The 17,546-nt window shown below is 29.8% G+C and overlaps 1 protein-coding gene across 1 annotated transcript in view; it reads left to right on the forward strand.

Moving 5' to 3' along the window:
* Nucleotides 1-17,118, forward strand: part of LOC146538814 (sialin) — a 43,037-nt gene extending 25,919 nt beyond the window's left edge. Inside the window, exons 8-12 of the mRNA XM_085185593.1 lie at nucleotides 56-205; nucleotides 11,566-11,713; nucleotides 12,234-12,374; nucleotides 13,137-13,222; nucleotides 13,439-17,118. Of these exons, the coding sequence (XP_085041719.1) occupies nucleotides 56-205; nucleotides 11,566-11,713; nucleotides 12,234-12,374; nucleotides 13,137-13,222; nucleotides 13,439-13,606 (693 nt within the window). The 3' untranslated portion in view covers nucleotides 13,607-17,118. The remainder of the gene's footprint in view (nucleotides 1-55; nucleotides 206-11,565; nucleotides 11,714-12,233; nucleotides 12,375-13,136; nucleotides 13,223-13,438) is intronic.
* Nucleotides 17,119-17,546: the final 428 nt, after the last annotated feature.

Consider the following 17,546-nt stretch of genomic DNA (forward strand, 5'->3'; position numbering starts at 1 on the left):
TGACTCACCCTGTATAATCTACTCTAACTCTAACTAAATATACTCCCATTACCAGCACATGCCAGTCCCGTGGCGCCACCTGCTGCTGTCGCCGCCGGTGTGGGCCATCGTCATCACGCACGGCGCCTCCGTCTTCGGGTACTTCACGGTGGTCAACCAACTACCCACGTATATAGAGAGCATATTGAAGTATAGTATTAAAGAGGTAAGTTTTTAGTTTTGTATTATTTATATATTTTTATACTTTTTTTATTTTTAGTTCTGTGAAAAATATAATAATCTTGTTAATTGACGATTTATTTAATTAACATATTATTTAAGTAAGTAATAACAAGTATAAAAAATACTCCATTACATGTTTCTTTAACACGTTTTATACATAATTAAAAATTAATTAAATTAATTAAAAATTAAAAAAAATATCACAAAAAACTAATAAAACTAAAATTATACATGGAATAAAGTTGAATGAAAATTGAAAAAAAAAGTCAATGCCAGCCGAAAAACATAGAATCCGTTTAATATTCATATTTTTTCATTCTTTTTCGACTTAAAAGTTTTTTACTTACTTGAAAATGTCTATACATATTTAAATTAATTTGAATATCATTATGATTATATCTAATTAATTTACTAGAGAAGAAAAAAAATATTTGCATTATTCTTGCTGTAAAAACATATGTATGAATATTATTAAAGCTGAAAATTTTGTTTAGCGGAATCTCTTGAATTTAGTTTTTTGCTTTCGTTCTCCACTTTCCGCCGAATTCTGCATTTCGTGTTGGATTGCGGAACTCAACCCCGCGCTGAGCTTCATTACCAGAGCGATAAAATGAAAATATTAAATATTTCAATTCTTCGAGTGGGAATCGAACTCACAACCTTTCCCGTTTACAAACACACGAACTATTGGACGTACCGTGCGGTTATATTGACCTCAATGTGACATAAATAATATGTGCGTCATAATAAGCACCTCTATTTTTTTTCATCTGACGGCGCGGGCGAAGCCGCAGCTAGAAACTAGTATATTATAAAGAACTGGGAAACGTTATATCGTGACTGACGTTTAATTTGCGACATCCATCTCAAATTGCTAACTCAAGTTCATCGTCCACAATTCGCGAAGGTTTCTTTACTCGTGTCTCAATCTTTACTTCCGAACTAATATTTATTGTGGATAAGTAATTTTAAACTCTATTCCATTTTGAGATGGTTCATATTTCAATAATCTACTAGAGTTATAGTATTCTTGAAGTTGCATGCTTTAGTACTAATAGGGTGACCATGATACTAATCGAGGTTTTGGATAAGTCTTAAAATAATATTATAAATCCGTTTTGTAATTATTTTTCTAATTATAATTAATTGATAGTATTCATTATAATTTTATATAATTAATTACAATAGGAAGATCTTTAATATTTTGATTAATTTATAGTATTAAAGATACAGTATTTTGTACTTGGAATTAGGCATTTTATGCGTCAGTAATATGTTTGCATATAGGTATTCATAATATTTTACAAAATGTTTTTGGCTATTGCTGTAAAATAATGTTTTATTTATTAAATATTTTTTAAGCAAAGAGAGATTTAATTCTTGCTACTACATAAGATGGCGTTGTCATCATAAGACTTTTATTTGATTATTAGATTTTTATTAGAAACTTAAAACAATATTTTACTTTTCTTATTATCGACAGAAACAAACAATAGATTATATTATTAAATTTTGAAACATAAATAAATAAAACAAAAACTAATCAATTCTCCACATATTAAACACACAAAGATCTATATAACAAACTAAAGACTACATGTTATATTTTTAATTATCACCCATTGTTTAATGTAACCTATGAATAATACTGTTCAACGTCTATTACACGTGCCAGCTATTTTATAATTGCAATAAGATAAATTACTTCTTGGTAAACGTTAGCAATGGCGCTTCATTTCAACACGTGTTAATATCTGACGTGCTAACCCTAAATGGTATTGGCTTTTGTATACATAAATAATATATGTTTACTATGCTGTGTTTTTGTAATACATAGAAAATATTTAGCTATATAAATGCATTTAAATGTATTTAAGTGTATTAATAAATTAAATGATTTAAATGTTTTTATATGACGTATGTTTGTTTTAATTATTATATGAACTATCAAAGAATTTTCTATAGTATACGAAATATTTTACCTATGTATTTTTTCATATCGCCAACGTCCTCATTAAGACACTTCAGTTTCCCACTTTTCGTCGAATTAGAGGAGCATTGCGTGATGAGTGGTGAAATTCAACGCCACGCTTTATCTCGTTACCAGAGTGAAAAAATGAAAACATTAAATACTTAATACGAAATAAACACGATGAATTAAATTTGTTAGTATATTTTCTATTATATTGGTTTTATTTTCACATTTTATTTATTGAAATACTAAATTTAGTTGTCAATTATGAAATTAGGTCAACATTAGTTACCCAATAAATATTAATTTACATGTGAATGATAAAAAATATTTATTTTTCTTATAATATTATGATTTTGAGCGTTCAGTGTTTGTTACTTTGATTCGTTTTTGCTTGTATACTTACTTTTGATATTAAGACATAAATGGACCTGATGAAACTCTCTCACTCTATTGCATCAGCCACAAACTGGGTAACCTCAGCTTTTATATATAAGATAGCAGGTTTTCCCACTTGGTCGCATATACTTTGAAAATATAACTAGATAACTTTAAATTCTTGCTAACGATGTAAACCTTGGCTTGTCTTCGCTATTAATGGTAAATTAATGACTATTAATATTTTTATGGCTTGTGTAAATTTATTGACTTCCTATGACCGAAATAACCACTCATGTTTGTATAATGGCTTTGTTGTAGCTAAAAAATTTTAAAGTTTACGTTTTATTATTTACTTAACATACAAAGAAGTCATTAATATTTTGACATATATGAACAGTATATCTATACTATATTTTATCCAACGTACCACACCAGTTACCTTGTCCCCTCTTAAACATAAATAATAAAATAAAAAATATATTTATTCCAATTTCACATATTATTTATGAAACAACATGTAATGTATAATAATTTTCTTCATACGAAATACTATATTTAAATGGTGGTATGCCATAATTAAGGTAGTAAAATACAAATGCTAGGAAGTAAAATTTATAAAACATAGTTGTTTAAACAAGCTTAATTGAACTTTATTTTATACATATAGAAAATAATAACAATCTTATTAAAATAATAATAATAATAAAGGTCTTGTTACAATCTTTTCTTAAGAGAATAAATGTGATCATTTTTATCATTTAAGTGTAAATATATAGAATGTAAATTGTTCCCTTCTGAATAATTTTTGAAAATTTCAATTTCCTTGGTCTAAAACAGGATATTGGACGGCGTTAACCACAAATTTACATATTGTCGTTAATAAACCGGTAAATTGAATAAAAATATGCAAAATATGAGAAAGATACATTATGATTACATTTACCTACATTTAAAAATTTGTTAATTATATAAAAAATAAACCTTGCTTAAAATATAAAACTATAAATTTATAATTAATGAAAAATAACAAAAAAATAATGGAAAAACCTAAAAATAAATATGACTTGTGAAATACTACAACACAATTATTTTAAAGTAAAAATATAATTTGTATTTTCCATGTCCACCGTACAGTGTGGTCTCCCTAAAAAGAGACGCGGACATATTTTTTCATCATCCTTGCCGTTGACATTATTGGCTTAAACGAAATACTTCAAATTGTTTATTTATACTTTACTTGTTCGTTTGGAGGTTATAATCGCAATCCTAATGTTTTTATTAGTTTCTACTTTCTTTTGTATATACGCAATAGATACTAAACTTTTAATATTAGTTTTTTTTTTAATTTCATACTAAAAATAAATAGCTAATTAAATAATTGAAAAAAAAAAATCATAATGTTAAGCAAAATACGTTTTTTATAATTGCACATTATAATTATATTTATTAATTACCGTAGTTTAAAAAGAAAAAATAAGTCTTAAATCCAACGCTATACGACCTCGTAAAATTGTAAACAGACGCAATAAACCCCTTTATAGCGTACTACGGTGTAATTGTCTGGCGCGGACGTCGGGACGACTCGAGAACTGTCATATATTTAAATGAACAATTTAGATACTGTTATCTGAATTGTCTTATCTTTAATGATTTATACTTAATCAGTATATAAATTGGTTGAGACTTTTATTTTTTAATTCATTTTGGTTGTTTTATTGGCGTCAAAACGAAAAAAGGAATGTGGCGATAATTTTGTATACAGCACACAGCAGGATAGGCAGAGGGAACATAGTGATAAAACACTCCAATTCATCCCCCGGGTGGGGATCGAACCCACAATTTTGAACTATAATTATCTAAATATTATATTTCGATAGAATTCTACAATCGTATAAAATTGAATTGTATTTTATAAGCCAAATTCTAAGATGGCCGAGTCGGTTGCATTCAACCATAACTTAACAGTCACTTGTATCTGCGAATCTATTACATAACAGCGATTGTACATTTCTAGTAGAAATACCGTTGTCGTCGGGTCAGTTGGGTGAACACTTGACCACTGCCACTAGTTACATCATGATATTACAAAAAATATTTTAAATCTATACTAATATAAAAGAACTCAAGAATTTCGTTGATAGAACGCACTTATCTCAGAAAGTACTAGTTCGTATTTTTGTTTATAGATCATTCGTCTTTAATCATATAGTACCAAGTAAAATCACAATAATATTGGATTTTTCCAAAAAAATCTGGCAACCAAAGTTCTAATAACCGTGTAAAAATTCGGCCAATTTTTAATGTATTTTTTTATAAGGTGTATAGTGGAGAATCTAGTGTTTTGACCTTACACGATTGCTACTCTGTCATGGGGGTTAAGCATTAAGCTGAAAAAAAATACAATAGAAAGTTATTTTTGTCAATATATTTCATTATCGACCAGTGTGCTATACACAACACATAAATATAAATATAATAACATATAAATTTTCACATAAATACTTGATAAATACAATAAAATATTAATTCTATTTATTTAAGTTATGTCAATCGTTGAAACTTGAGAGATAATATGTAAATTTGGCACTTAGTTTATATACCTTTGTCACCTGACACAATAAGGATACAACTTAATTACCTTTAATGAACAACAAAAAAAATGTAAAAAAAAGTATTGTTTTTTAAATAAAAAAACTCGCCTCATCTTTTCTTACCAAATCATAATTTTCCATATCCGTCTTGGTACCAAACGCTTATATCAAATTATCTACGGCAATATCTCATATATATGTATAAAACCCGCTCGCGACTTCGCCCGCTTAAACTACACAATTATTTTTTTCTCATCTGAATTAATTATAGAAATTTTGTCGAAAATAATAGTTAATATTGGCATTACTTTATTATTAATAAACCGATTTTGATAAAACAAACACTAATTGTTAAGGGACGTTTGTCAAACTAGAATAGTCACAATGCATTTTAATCGATTAATTCTGAGACAAGCGTGCATAAACGCACGGACTAACAGACAAACTGATAAAAAATTCAAAATGATTCTGGGTTCTATTAATTTAATAAATTGCCCCGATATTAGATTTTTGTAAATATTTTCCAAGTACAGACAGCAATGAGTTAGAATTTTATTAAATAACACTTTCAAACAATTATAATAATTAATTATACTTGAAAATAGTTCATATTATAGATATTAATTGATCCGTACATATTTCACATACTATCACGATGAGATACTTAAACAATAATTATTATATAAAAAGTATATTTCGTTCAGTTATTTACGTTGGTTGAACAATTAAAAAATATAATAATTGTTCGATTTGATTGATTTACGTGACAATTGCTACTCGTGTATGCATTAATTAATTAATGTATTATTATAATTATAATTTAAGTTAGTTAGTTAAATATTTTATATTTTCATTTCTTCGCTCTGGTGTCGAGGCAAAGCGCGGCGTAGAGTTCCGCCACTCAACTCGTAATGCCTCGGAATTCCGCGGGAAGTGGGGCACGGAAGTGTTTACGAAGTGTCTTAATGGGAACTGATTACAGAGTGTCTTAGCACTAGGTTCCCCGGCTCCCTTTGCCTGGGAATAAAAATAATATAAATCTTTCATATTTAAGTTCAATGATGGATATTGAACAAGATCAGAGATTGCTCTGGTAACTTGCATCAGAACGAGCAGATACATAATAAAAGAATTAGGCCACAGGATGCCACTTATTTAGATGATGACTGCAGTTGGACTTACAAGATACAATGTATTGTGTGTTGATTGTTATAGATTTGCTATAGGTAATTCAAAAAATGTAAATATTCTCTATATATATTTTAAATAAAAATGTAAACAGTGATTTCGACAAAACCTAATCTATTAAACTTAGAATCCTACAAAACTGAACTATAATAAAAATCTAAAGTACGATTATACAGCGTTACAGCATTTGACTCTAAACTAATGATAGGTTGTGAGTTCAATTCCCATTCGAGGGTATGAGTTATTTGCATTTCCTCGCCCTGGTAACAAGACAAAGGCGTTAAGTTCCACCACTCAATGCAAAATTATCCTTCCTCGTCTCGCTGTCCTTATAGCGTTATATATGTATTATGTAAATTTATAAAAGAATAGTTATTTCTAAGCATACAATTTATTTATAGCATAATTTCCATAAAATCTGGTATCATTAAGAGGAAAATAAATAAGATTTCTTTGAAATGTTCTGGCGCCACGAATGACTTTCTCATTAGTGCCGCGCGTGTAATTATAGCGATTATGGGCACGGATTTAGCACTTTGCGGTATATTATGTATAATAAGACCGGCTGTATTGGGGCTTACCTTTTACCTTATCTTTTTCTAATCTATAGCCATCTATAATACGCAAATAGACATTGCTACAGTTGTACATTATTAAAATTATTAATAATATTAATATTTTTTGTGGGGAACGCACACTGCGTGAACACTAGGTTCCCTCTGCCTAACCTGATGTGTGCGGGATACAGCGTGAAGCTAGTATTTTTAAATTTTTTTTACACAGTAGTATTTTTACAGTCAAAATGCCTCCGTCGAATGTTCCAACATTAGGTTCCTTCGGGTTACCCTGCTATATGGAGGGAGGATAAAGCTAAAGGGAGTTTGTAAATTAGTGTAGACCTTACTATTTATATGAAAATAAGAGAATAAAGTTTTCCTACTAATAAAGTTTTCCTGTTTTCCTGAAAAAGATTAACATGCAATGTTTTTACCAATAAATCAAATATATTTGATAATTATTTTATAAATTTAAAAGATGACCTATAATTGTCTATCAAATTACATATTTTATCAAAAAAATGTGAAATAATATTAATTTATTAGTCACAGATGTATGACTGTTTGCATATGTTTTTACATTTATTGTTTTATAAATAAATATGGTGGTTTTTTTTTATCAATAGATTATGAATATACCTACTATGTACAGGAAAATTATTATTTAGTCCCTGAGACCATTATTTGGGTACTTTTGGTGCCTGACTGACAATATCCACGCGGCTTTCCCTGTTATCGTACCAAGAAAGAGTAGGCAGAGAAATTCCGCCTCGCTTCGCTTCGGTACCAGCATCGAATACACAACCTGTCGCGTTACAGTCACACACTTTTACTCCAGCGCCAGGACTGGACTTGAAACCACTTTAAACTTTAAAACACTTTATTTAATTTATTTGGAATTGTAAATACCTATGTATGTATGTGTGTATTTATGTTATACTAGCGGTCCGCTCGCGGTCTCACCCGCGTGAACTATGTTATTATTAATTTCTGTCTCCATGGCTACGTCCTAGTGACGTCTATGCAAAATAAATTTGAGACTCCTAGCATTTGTAGTAACGAAGTTTCATACAAACTTTCGACCCCAAAAACAACCCCTTAGAAGTCGAATATTGCAAATTCCCGTCTTAGCGAGCACCTACGTCCTATAAATAAGTGTTATGCAAAATTTGAGATTCCTAGCACATGTAGTTTCTGAGATTTCGTGATGAGTGAGTGACCTTTCGATTTTATATATATAGATGACTATCAAGACAATATACGGCAATACGCTTTGATTACGATATTAGTAATTAAGTCATAAAATAATAATCCTCATAATAACAACATGATTATAATATTATAATTATTTGAAGTGCATTTTGATTATGTACATACGATGACACTTCACTTTAATTCACTTGAGTTCACTTTAGTTTATTATATTAGAATATTAGTCATTTGCTTGAGAATGGCGTGGTAGGACGAGCTTAAACGTGTCAACGAATTATTGTATTCACGCTGTTTCACGTTGTATCCCGCACACAGCAGTGACATCATATTTCATTCCCTCAAGTGGCAATCGAACCCTCGACCTATTTATTACGTTTACAGTTACAAATTTGCGACTGGCGTCAATAATAGACCAATTCTCTGCCATTATGAACGAAAAAGGAGTAAATATAAAAAGAAACGTGGTTATACCGCCCTCGATATTTAATTCTGAGCAAATACGAACGTCCACGTGGTCACAAAAAACAAGATGGCATGCGAAGCTAATTAAATTGGCTTATCTTGACAGCAACAAATGAAGGCCACTTTGTCCAACACGAACACGAGTGACTCAGACCAGTCACAAAGTGCGCGTAAATTTTTGATGGCATAAATAATTAAAATTGATAATATTTTTTTATAATATTTTTATGCCTTAAACGTGGGGTCTCATTCTAGCGACTTTTTTTTCTTTTTTTAGCTGCACGAACTAAAAAAAAGACTTTAAACACTGATGACATTCCTTTTCGTACTAAGATACTCCGTTCCCCCATTTCCGCCGAATTCTGCAAGCGTTGCGTGTTGACTAGCGGAACTTAACGCCGCTTAATTAGATAGAAATAGAAACTATTTAATTTTTATTAATGTAGAAGAAGCGAAATCCAAATAATTAACAAAAAAAATAGCATACACATTTCTAAAATATTCTTCATAATAATTTATCGTTGTACGTGAACCTGTCAATATGCTATATTTAGAGCTAACTGTACACCCTGCTTACACTGTCAGTCAGTTCACTGTCATTGACAAGTTATGATATCCGTGGGAAACGCTGTAAATATCCGGCGTTAAACTACGGGTTATTGTTTTGTTTTACTTCCCTCATTATACAACGTGGTCAAAAAGAATTTAGTAATACGTAATTATTCTCCACTCTCTTCTTAATATATGGGTCTTAATGTCACAATGGCGTCTCTTCTCATCTACAAATGAGATCATGTTTTTGTTTAAAAAAATATAATTCACAATTTTATTTACGTTTGTAAAAGGATATTTCAATTGTGAAAAACAACACAAGTATATATTTATAGTATTTATACAGGTTTTGGTTTCTCAACTTTTTAGTCGAGCACGATTTAGTCGGTTTTAATAAATGCCCCGTCCCGAGACCCTCAGGAAAAAAGGCATTCACTATATACTTGTTAATATAAACACCCCCCCCCCCCTCCCCTTGTTAAGTTAGTAAATAAATAAATCAAATTAATATATATGTTTAAATAAAATACTGTTAAATTAGTGTCGGTTGTGGGTTTAATTTCAGAAGTATGGGAATATGTGTGTGAATGGATAATGATTACGTGTCCGCTATTGATCATTGCTGTGGTTGCGTTACGAAAACGGTATCTCCAAGAACTTTATTAATTATGGTGGAGTGTAATGCTGCCTGTTTCTGAAGGATGTGAATATTTATGTATGTATCTAATTTATCACAGTATCGCTGAAGGCTTTTTGATACCACTCCCGTAGCTCCTACAATTATCGGAATAGTTGTGACTGTGGTGTTCCATAATCTGGAGAGTTCAACTTTAAGCGGATGATAATAGTATTTATATTATTATTGTCAATATATTTTTATGAAATACGTGTTATAGTATTCATATATTTGGGTTCGAACCACACTCGAGAAAATGAAATATTTATTTAAACTTATATTTGCATTTCTTCGCTCTGGCAACAAGGCAAAAGTCCGGCATTGAGTTACGCCGCTCAACACGCAATACCTCCAAAAATACGGGAGAAAGTGGGGAACGTAGTGTCTTAACACTAGGCTTCCTCTGCCTACCCTTCTGCTTGCGGGATACTGCGTGAAGCTCATTTAACATACATACATATGGTATGTGAACTATTCACACGAGCTATCAAATATTATATTATCTTAGATTATTTTTGCAACCTTTTAGCAAAACATAATGACGTTAAGTGCTACAGTCAACAATTTCCACATCAGCAATGTAGGAAAATTCCAGTCTTTGTAGCAGTATCTGAAGTCAATGCACCGCGGTCCACGATCGATTGTTTCGCTCTTGATTGGTGGAAAACCCCGTTTTTTACAAACAATAGATTAAAATTATAACTGTTGAATTTAGTTTCACAGAATTGTATAATTGGTTAGTTTTCGTATAATACGATAAATTGGTTTAACGCTATCATGGCGCAGTAAAGTCGTGTCGAATTGTAATGAAATATTTAATTTTTCATTTTATCGCTCTGGTGTCGCGGCGTTGAGTACCGCCATTCAACACTCAATGCTTCCAGAATTCGGCGGGAAGTGGGGAACGGCTTGTTTTTAATCTAGCCTCCGTCTGCGTGAAGCTAATTAAAAATATTAGTTACTAGTAGAAAAAAAAAATAGAAGACTGTAGTGATTTAAAAACTAAATTTTCCTAAATTCAAATCACCCCGATAAATGTAACAGCTATATCATTTTATTAAGGCGAAATTGATTACAATTGTTTCCTTAGTTTATTACAAAATAATAAAAAACACCAATCAAAAAAAAAATTAGTAATTAATAAAAAAAACAATTTACATCGATGTTGATATCTTATTAAACTAGTACGTATTACAGCAAAAAATAAACGAGTTGAGGTTTATCGGCCTGCATTCTATTACATATTATGGAGGTATTAAATTAAGAAAAAAACCGCACAGTGGCGCCCGTCGCGAATACCTCTATCCTATCCGTGTGCTGCCGCGGACGGACGGTGCTCGTTATAGTTATTCAATGCATTCCTCTCCTATCTATTTATAGTGGTTTATTTATATCGTTGGTGTTAACGTAGTTCGTGAGCTATTTCTGTTTGAACGTTTAAAATAGTTTTTAGTGATCTAACTAAGATTACTTTTTGAAGTATTTATTATTATTTTAAAAAGCAATCTTAGTTAGATATATTTTTTTAAATTTTTATTTATTAATATACACGTCGGGAAATTTTAAGGCGTAGAAATTGCAATGCGTCCAGAATTCGGCGGAGTATGGAGAACGGAGTGTCTTAACACTTGGTTCCTTCTGCCTACCATGCTGTGGGCGAGAAACAGCGTGACCCTAAAAAAAGTCAGGCAAATAAGTAAAAAAAGTAACAATTTGAAAACATTACTAATTATATAAAACATTTGCCAACAGAACGGTCTCCTCTCCTCTCTGCCCTACCTCGGCAAGTACCTCTGCGCGCTGGCATCATCCGTGCTTGCTGATTCTCTCCGTCGCACCGGCCGTCTCTCCACTACGACAGCACGAAAACTTTTTACTGGACTCGCTGTTGGATTACCTGGTATTTTTTTGTGGTTACCTAGTTATTTTGGTAAAATTTGGAAAATTATACTATCCACACGGCGTCCCCCTTAATACGCTCATATTTGTATTAATTGATATCTTTAAATAGTTACGTTTATCTATATATATAAAATCGAAAGGTCACTCACTCATCACGAAATCTCAGAAACTACATGTGCTAGGAATCTCAAATTTTGCATAGGAGTTACTTACAGGACGTAGGTGCTCGCTAAGACGGGAATTTGCAATATTTGACTTCTAAGGGGTTGTTTTTGGGGTTGAAAGTTTGTATGAAACTTCGTTACTACAAATGCTAGGAGTCACAAATTTTGCATAGACGGCAATAGGACGTAGCTATGGAGACAGAAATTAATAATAACATAGTTCACGCGGGTGAAACCGCGAGCGGGCCGCTAGTAATCTATATAATATCCTAGAAATAAACCATTAGTAAAACAATTTATATCTGTGACAATTTATATCCATTTATTTTTATTGAAACATTTATTTGTTTCCAGGTTTAATGATGATAGCCCAGGCTTTCTTCGGGCACGACAGGGTCTGGTCGATCGCGATCTTCACCTTCGCTCTGACCATCAACGGCGCGGTGACCGCCGGATATCTTGGAAATGGACTGGACATTGCTCCTAAATTCAGTGGTAAGCTTATTTTCTTTAATACGTTACAGTATGGTCGATGTTGATAAGATAATCTTTAGATATTACAAATACTATAAATAAATGTTAAGATATTATTTACGTAATTTGTCTGTAATTAATTAATCTTCTTACATTGTGTCAGAAATAGAAAATTGGCTTCGCGTATAATTAACAGTATGTTATTAGTTAACAATATTATTAGTTTAACGATCGCCATATTTGCTAACGTTGAAGTGATAACAGCAAATATTTTACTAGATTCAATAGGATTTATATTTCTTAGGCGCAGTTGTAACGTAACGTGTTTTCTAGATAGTTTATATCTTCACACTTAATTAAGTCATACTTTAGCGTCAATACACTCTTTTCTCTGCTTTCTGTACGAATATGCATTACCAAAATCGGGAAATGAAAATATATGATTCCCGGAAGCAGGTATCGAATCATTACTTTTCCAGTCAGAAACTGTCACACTATGGCACATTTTTTAGCTTCACGCTGTATCCTACACATAGGAAAGTAGGCAGAGAGAACCTAGTGTTAAGACACTTCGTTCCCCATTAATATATTTGCGTCGAATTCTGGAAGCCTTGCAGGTTTGTTCATCCGAGCAGAGAAATAATTTGAATATAATTTTCGATAATTTCAAACGCTGTCATACTACGCCACGACGTCTTTCCTTTGTAAGGTTTTCGTTTTCATTTTTATTATATTAAGGACTCTTCTACATATATATATAATTACTAATTTTTCGTTTTTTAGGAACTATCTTCGGTATTGCAAACACTCTTTCCTCACTGTGCGGCTGGCTGTCCACATTAATGGTTGGAGAATTAACTAAGCACCATGTAAGTTACTTTGTCAATATTTCATTGAAAAAGTTATATTTTTTGTTTTTATTTACTTAAGCTAGGCTAGGAACTAGACATAATTATATCTAGTTATTCAATTATTAACAGAGTGAACATAATATTTGGATTGTCTTTTTCTACATAAACATGTAAAAGTATATTTTTGTATTTCTTTTTGTTTTTCATATTTCAAAAACTTTTTTTAACTTACAGAACACATACGAACAATGGCAGATAGTATTCTTCATCCTCGCAACTACATACATATGTGGAGCGCTGGTGTTCGTCATTTTCGGCACGGGAGAGCTACAGCATTGGAACTCAACGCCGCAGCCACCCACAAAACATGAAGAACAACCGCTCAACGAGGAAAAAGCGTAATTTTTTAAAAAACATCGTCAAAATATTAAATAAGAGTGAATTTTCTAGATAAATATTTATATAGTTCCATAGAAATTGAGTCAAAATGATAGTCCAGTATTCTGCTACTAATTGGTAATGTTAGTAAACTAACGTCTTTTTTATTATTATAATTTTAAATGGTATAAATGGTAAAAACTGAAAATAGGGGTCAATAGATATTTTAACATTTTTTCCCTCATATAGGTTGTATATTATTACAATGTTCAGAATCTCAAAAATCACAAAACATAATTTATATGATAATTTATAAGTTATGATAATTTAAAATTTATTCGCAAGTAATCCAGGCATGTTTATTAAATGTATGTGCTTCTAAAATTTATTTTTATAAAAAAAAACATAGTAAAATGAAAAAAATTTATCACGTTTACCAAATAGGTATCAACGAATTTTGATAAATATACAATAATCAGGTTGAAAACCTATGGAAATATTGCAGACTGATCTTAATATATAATTATTTTATATAAAGAAGATTCAAAATTCAATTAATGTAATATAAAGATATTATTAATTTTGAAACGATTTATATCTGTAATGATATCAAAGTCTAAAAAAGAGTAGCTTGGTTATATGCCATCTATTGACATGTAATAAAAAAAGAAGAAGTTATAAATAATATATTTTTATTTAAACCAGTCATAAAAATATATATAGAACCAAAAACATTCAACAGATAATAAATTTGTAATCAAGTTGCATTTGAACCATAGACAATGAAGCTAAAGTATTTAATAAGTAAAATAAAATATAAAAAAAGCAAAAAAAGGCTGTAATAACATAACGATTGTGATTATATTTATAATTATATAATGTATAAATATAAATATACCGGCTTGCGCAACGGACTTGATATACTTTAAGTTGTGAGAAGTTTAAGTTGGAAACCCGACTCATTGCTATGTCTAATAGTGATAAGTTTAAAAGGAATCTTGTAGATTTCATTCTAAAATATCGAATTTTCTAGAATTATCTACTGTGAATTGTTATTTTTTTTCTCATCAAATGACTGATATGTTTTGGCTATTTAAATTCTTCATACATCAGCGATTAAGTTGTACAAGAAAATATCCAAAATCTTATTACAAGTCGAATATATATATTAATTTATGGTTTACTATAATCTTGCATCATATATTCCTCAAAACCGCATGAAAATCATACTTTGAATGTTTTTAATGTTGTTTTTATTAAAGCTTCAGTCAGAATAATTCAAATAATAATTATATCTTTCAAAAAATATTTCATCAAAATTTCTTTAATCGTTTTTTTTAAATCTTCTATTTCATTCAACATGTGTTAAAATAATATTATCTATAGATAATTTAAATAAATACATACATTTTCCTTTAAAGCGGATATTTTCGTAATAAAAACAATTATTAATCTTTCTCATTAATTTAATAAAGCGTTAATATAAATATTATAACTTTGGGACCAAAAAAAGATATCTACAAGATTCCTTAACGTATTTCATTAAGTATTTAAGTATGTATTTTATTAAATAATTGAATAATTTATTTTATTCTATATTTGACGGTATGGCAAAGTAAAGTAAACACTTCTTGAACACCAGTGAAATAATTTTAATGGAGGCTAACTACTAATAAAAAAAATGTTTTTTACTTTTTTTAACAATTAATTTTTCTGGCCAATACACCTTTGGTTAACTCTTGATAAATACTAATTTTCTCAAAGTTTTTATGATTTCTATTTATGTTTTGCAATTGTAGCTTTTCTTTTTATTAACAAAAACTTTGTCTCTAAATTAAGTTTTTAAACCAATTTTGTAGTTACAATACAGCCTAACAGTTATTTTATGTCTTTAACCCGTTAGCCGTCTATTCTACCATAGACAACTCTCGTTACTTTCGTAAGACATAGATAATAAGATTAAGCCATGTTCGCACTTAGCTTTATGCCACTGATAATGCATTAACCTCTATTTTTACTATACTTTAAAATATATTCGAATACAGAAGAAATATAAAAATCTACCTATCCTGTCTATTTATATTAAAAATATTAAGAATTTATAATATTTTTATAAAAGCTGTTTTATACAAATTGTCCTTATTTATCATTTTTAAAGTATTTATTAGAATAGAGGTTATTTTTAGTGCATTTCGAGAACTGTGATAAAGAGGTGTTGTCTATGGACAGCTGGTTTTATTTCACGAGCATCTTTCATATAATTTTGGAATTAAAAATATCATATTAGTTATTATTAGTTCCTAAATTACTATCAGTATTTCGTGATTGTTTGCTTTTATCTACAATTTTTTCCACAGACATTCTTTTTTACGAATTATGTAAATATTAAATATAGTAAATTTGATACTTGTCCATTTTTTATTAGCGCAAAAATAGTTCTGGGTATTTAATTTACAGCATTTACATAGAAAAATGTGAATTTAGTATTTAAAAGTATTCTCTGTCTGTGGTCTCAAGTATTTCAATATAGAATATTATTTAACATACCAAGACCGAGTTATAAGTACGACTCATTGTAACGTTAAGCGAATTTTCATTTGCTGCAAAAAATGAGACCATAAATTTATTCTCAATAAGATATAAAAGATTGATGGCGGGTAAAACCCCAATTTGACTAATACTTTGAGAATATTGTCTTATATTTTTGGTTACTTGCAAAATAAGTATGTACATGCATACGACCATTATTTAATTATAATTAAGTCTTATTTAAGTAGACGATAAATGCACCAATATCTGAATTAAATATAATTTAATACATCAAGTGAATATTGTTTATGCTACGACTTTTGATTAAATTGTTCTCATTTGAAAAGGTGATTTCATTTGTGATATAAAAATATGATCGTTTAATATTTCTAAAAAGAAAAAGTATAGAAGTAGAATCTATTATAAAATATTTGATTGTCTATATAATTAAAATTGCACAGCAAATGTAGTAGCATTATAATTTAATATTTGCTTGCGTGTATTATGCCTGTATATCGAACATGTGCCTTTTTGTATGAGAACCAAGTGAAGCTGCTAGGTTTAGTTTTAGACCCACTGAAATCGCTCTCAAGTCTGAGATCGATCTTGAGATGTCGTTTTCAATCATAGATATATAATTTATGAATTAAAACGGCGTCTCGAATCTATCGACCTCAGATTATATTTAACGTCAATTATATTTAACTAATTGAATCTTTAAATGAACCAGCTCTAAGATATCTTATAGGACTATAAAAACATGAAAATTACGGCATTGATATTTTAAAATATCCCATAATTTATGTCAACGCCATAATTTTTTTTAATACAAAATTTCATACAAAATATGCAAAATTAGAATTCTAAAGGCGTGTGCTCGTAAATGTTTATTACGTATAAGGACATTTATTACAATTATTATAAAATGATAATTTGTTACATGTCACTTTGACTATGTACTTTGTAAATGAATATTTTTTTAAATAAAGTTTTTCAAAAATTTATGAGTTTTGTTGTTTTTGCCAATGCCTGTTTTAATGTATGTGAAACTCCCATAATCATAATGGGTACATACACTACGTTCATAAGTATTTGCCCAGTGTTGTTTTAGAGAATTAAAGTATTATGAGCGAATATATGATCGACATAACTATCTATTTTAGCTTTGACACTACACGATAAACGACTATAAATGAATCTGTTAAATTAACACTCATACTGATATTTAAGTATATAATACAGCGAGGTGAACACAATTAATATTAAAAAACTACATATTATAATTAAGACTTTTTCTTGTAGATTTGTAGAACAGAAAAGTTATTACCTTATAATGAAGACTTACTTTAAATTGTTGTTGTAGTTGTTTAATTTGGTTTTAAAAGTTTAAATCCGGATAACGAATTTACAAATGGCGAGTTGAGTAAAGGTGGTA

This window comes from Heliconius melpomene, chromosome 5, assembly GCF_056956725.1.
Source record: "Heliconius melpomene rosina isolate 202511_hmr_F chromosome 5, ASM5695672v1, whole genome shotgun sequence".
NCBI classification, from domain to species: Eukaryota; Metazoa; Arthropoda; class Insecta; order Lepidoptera; family Nymphalidae; genus Heliconius; species Heliconius melpomene.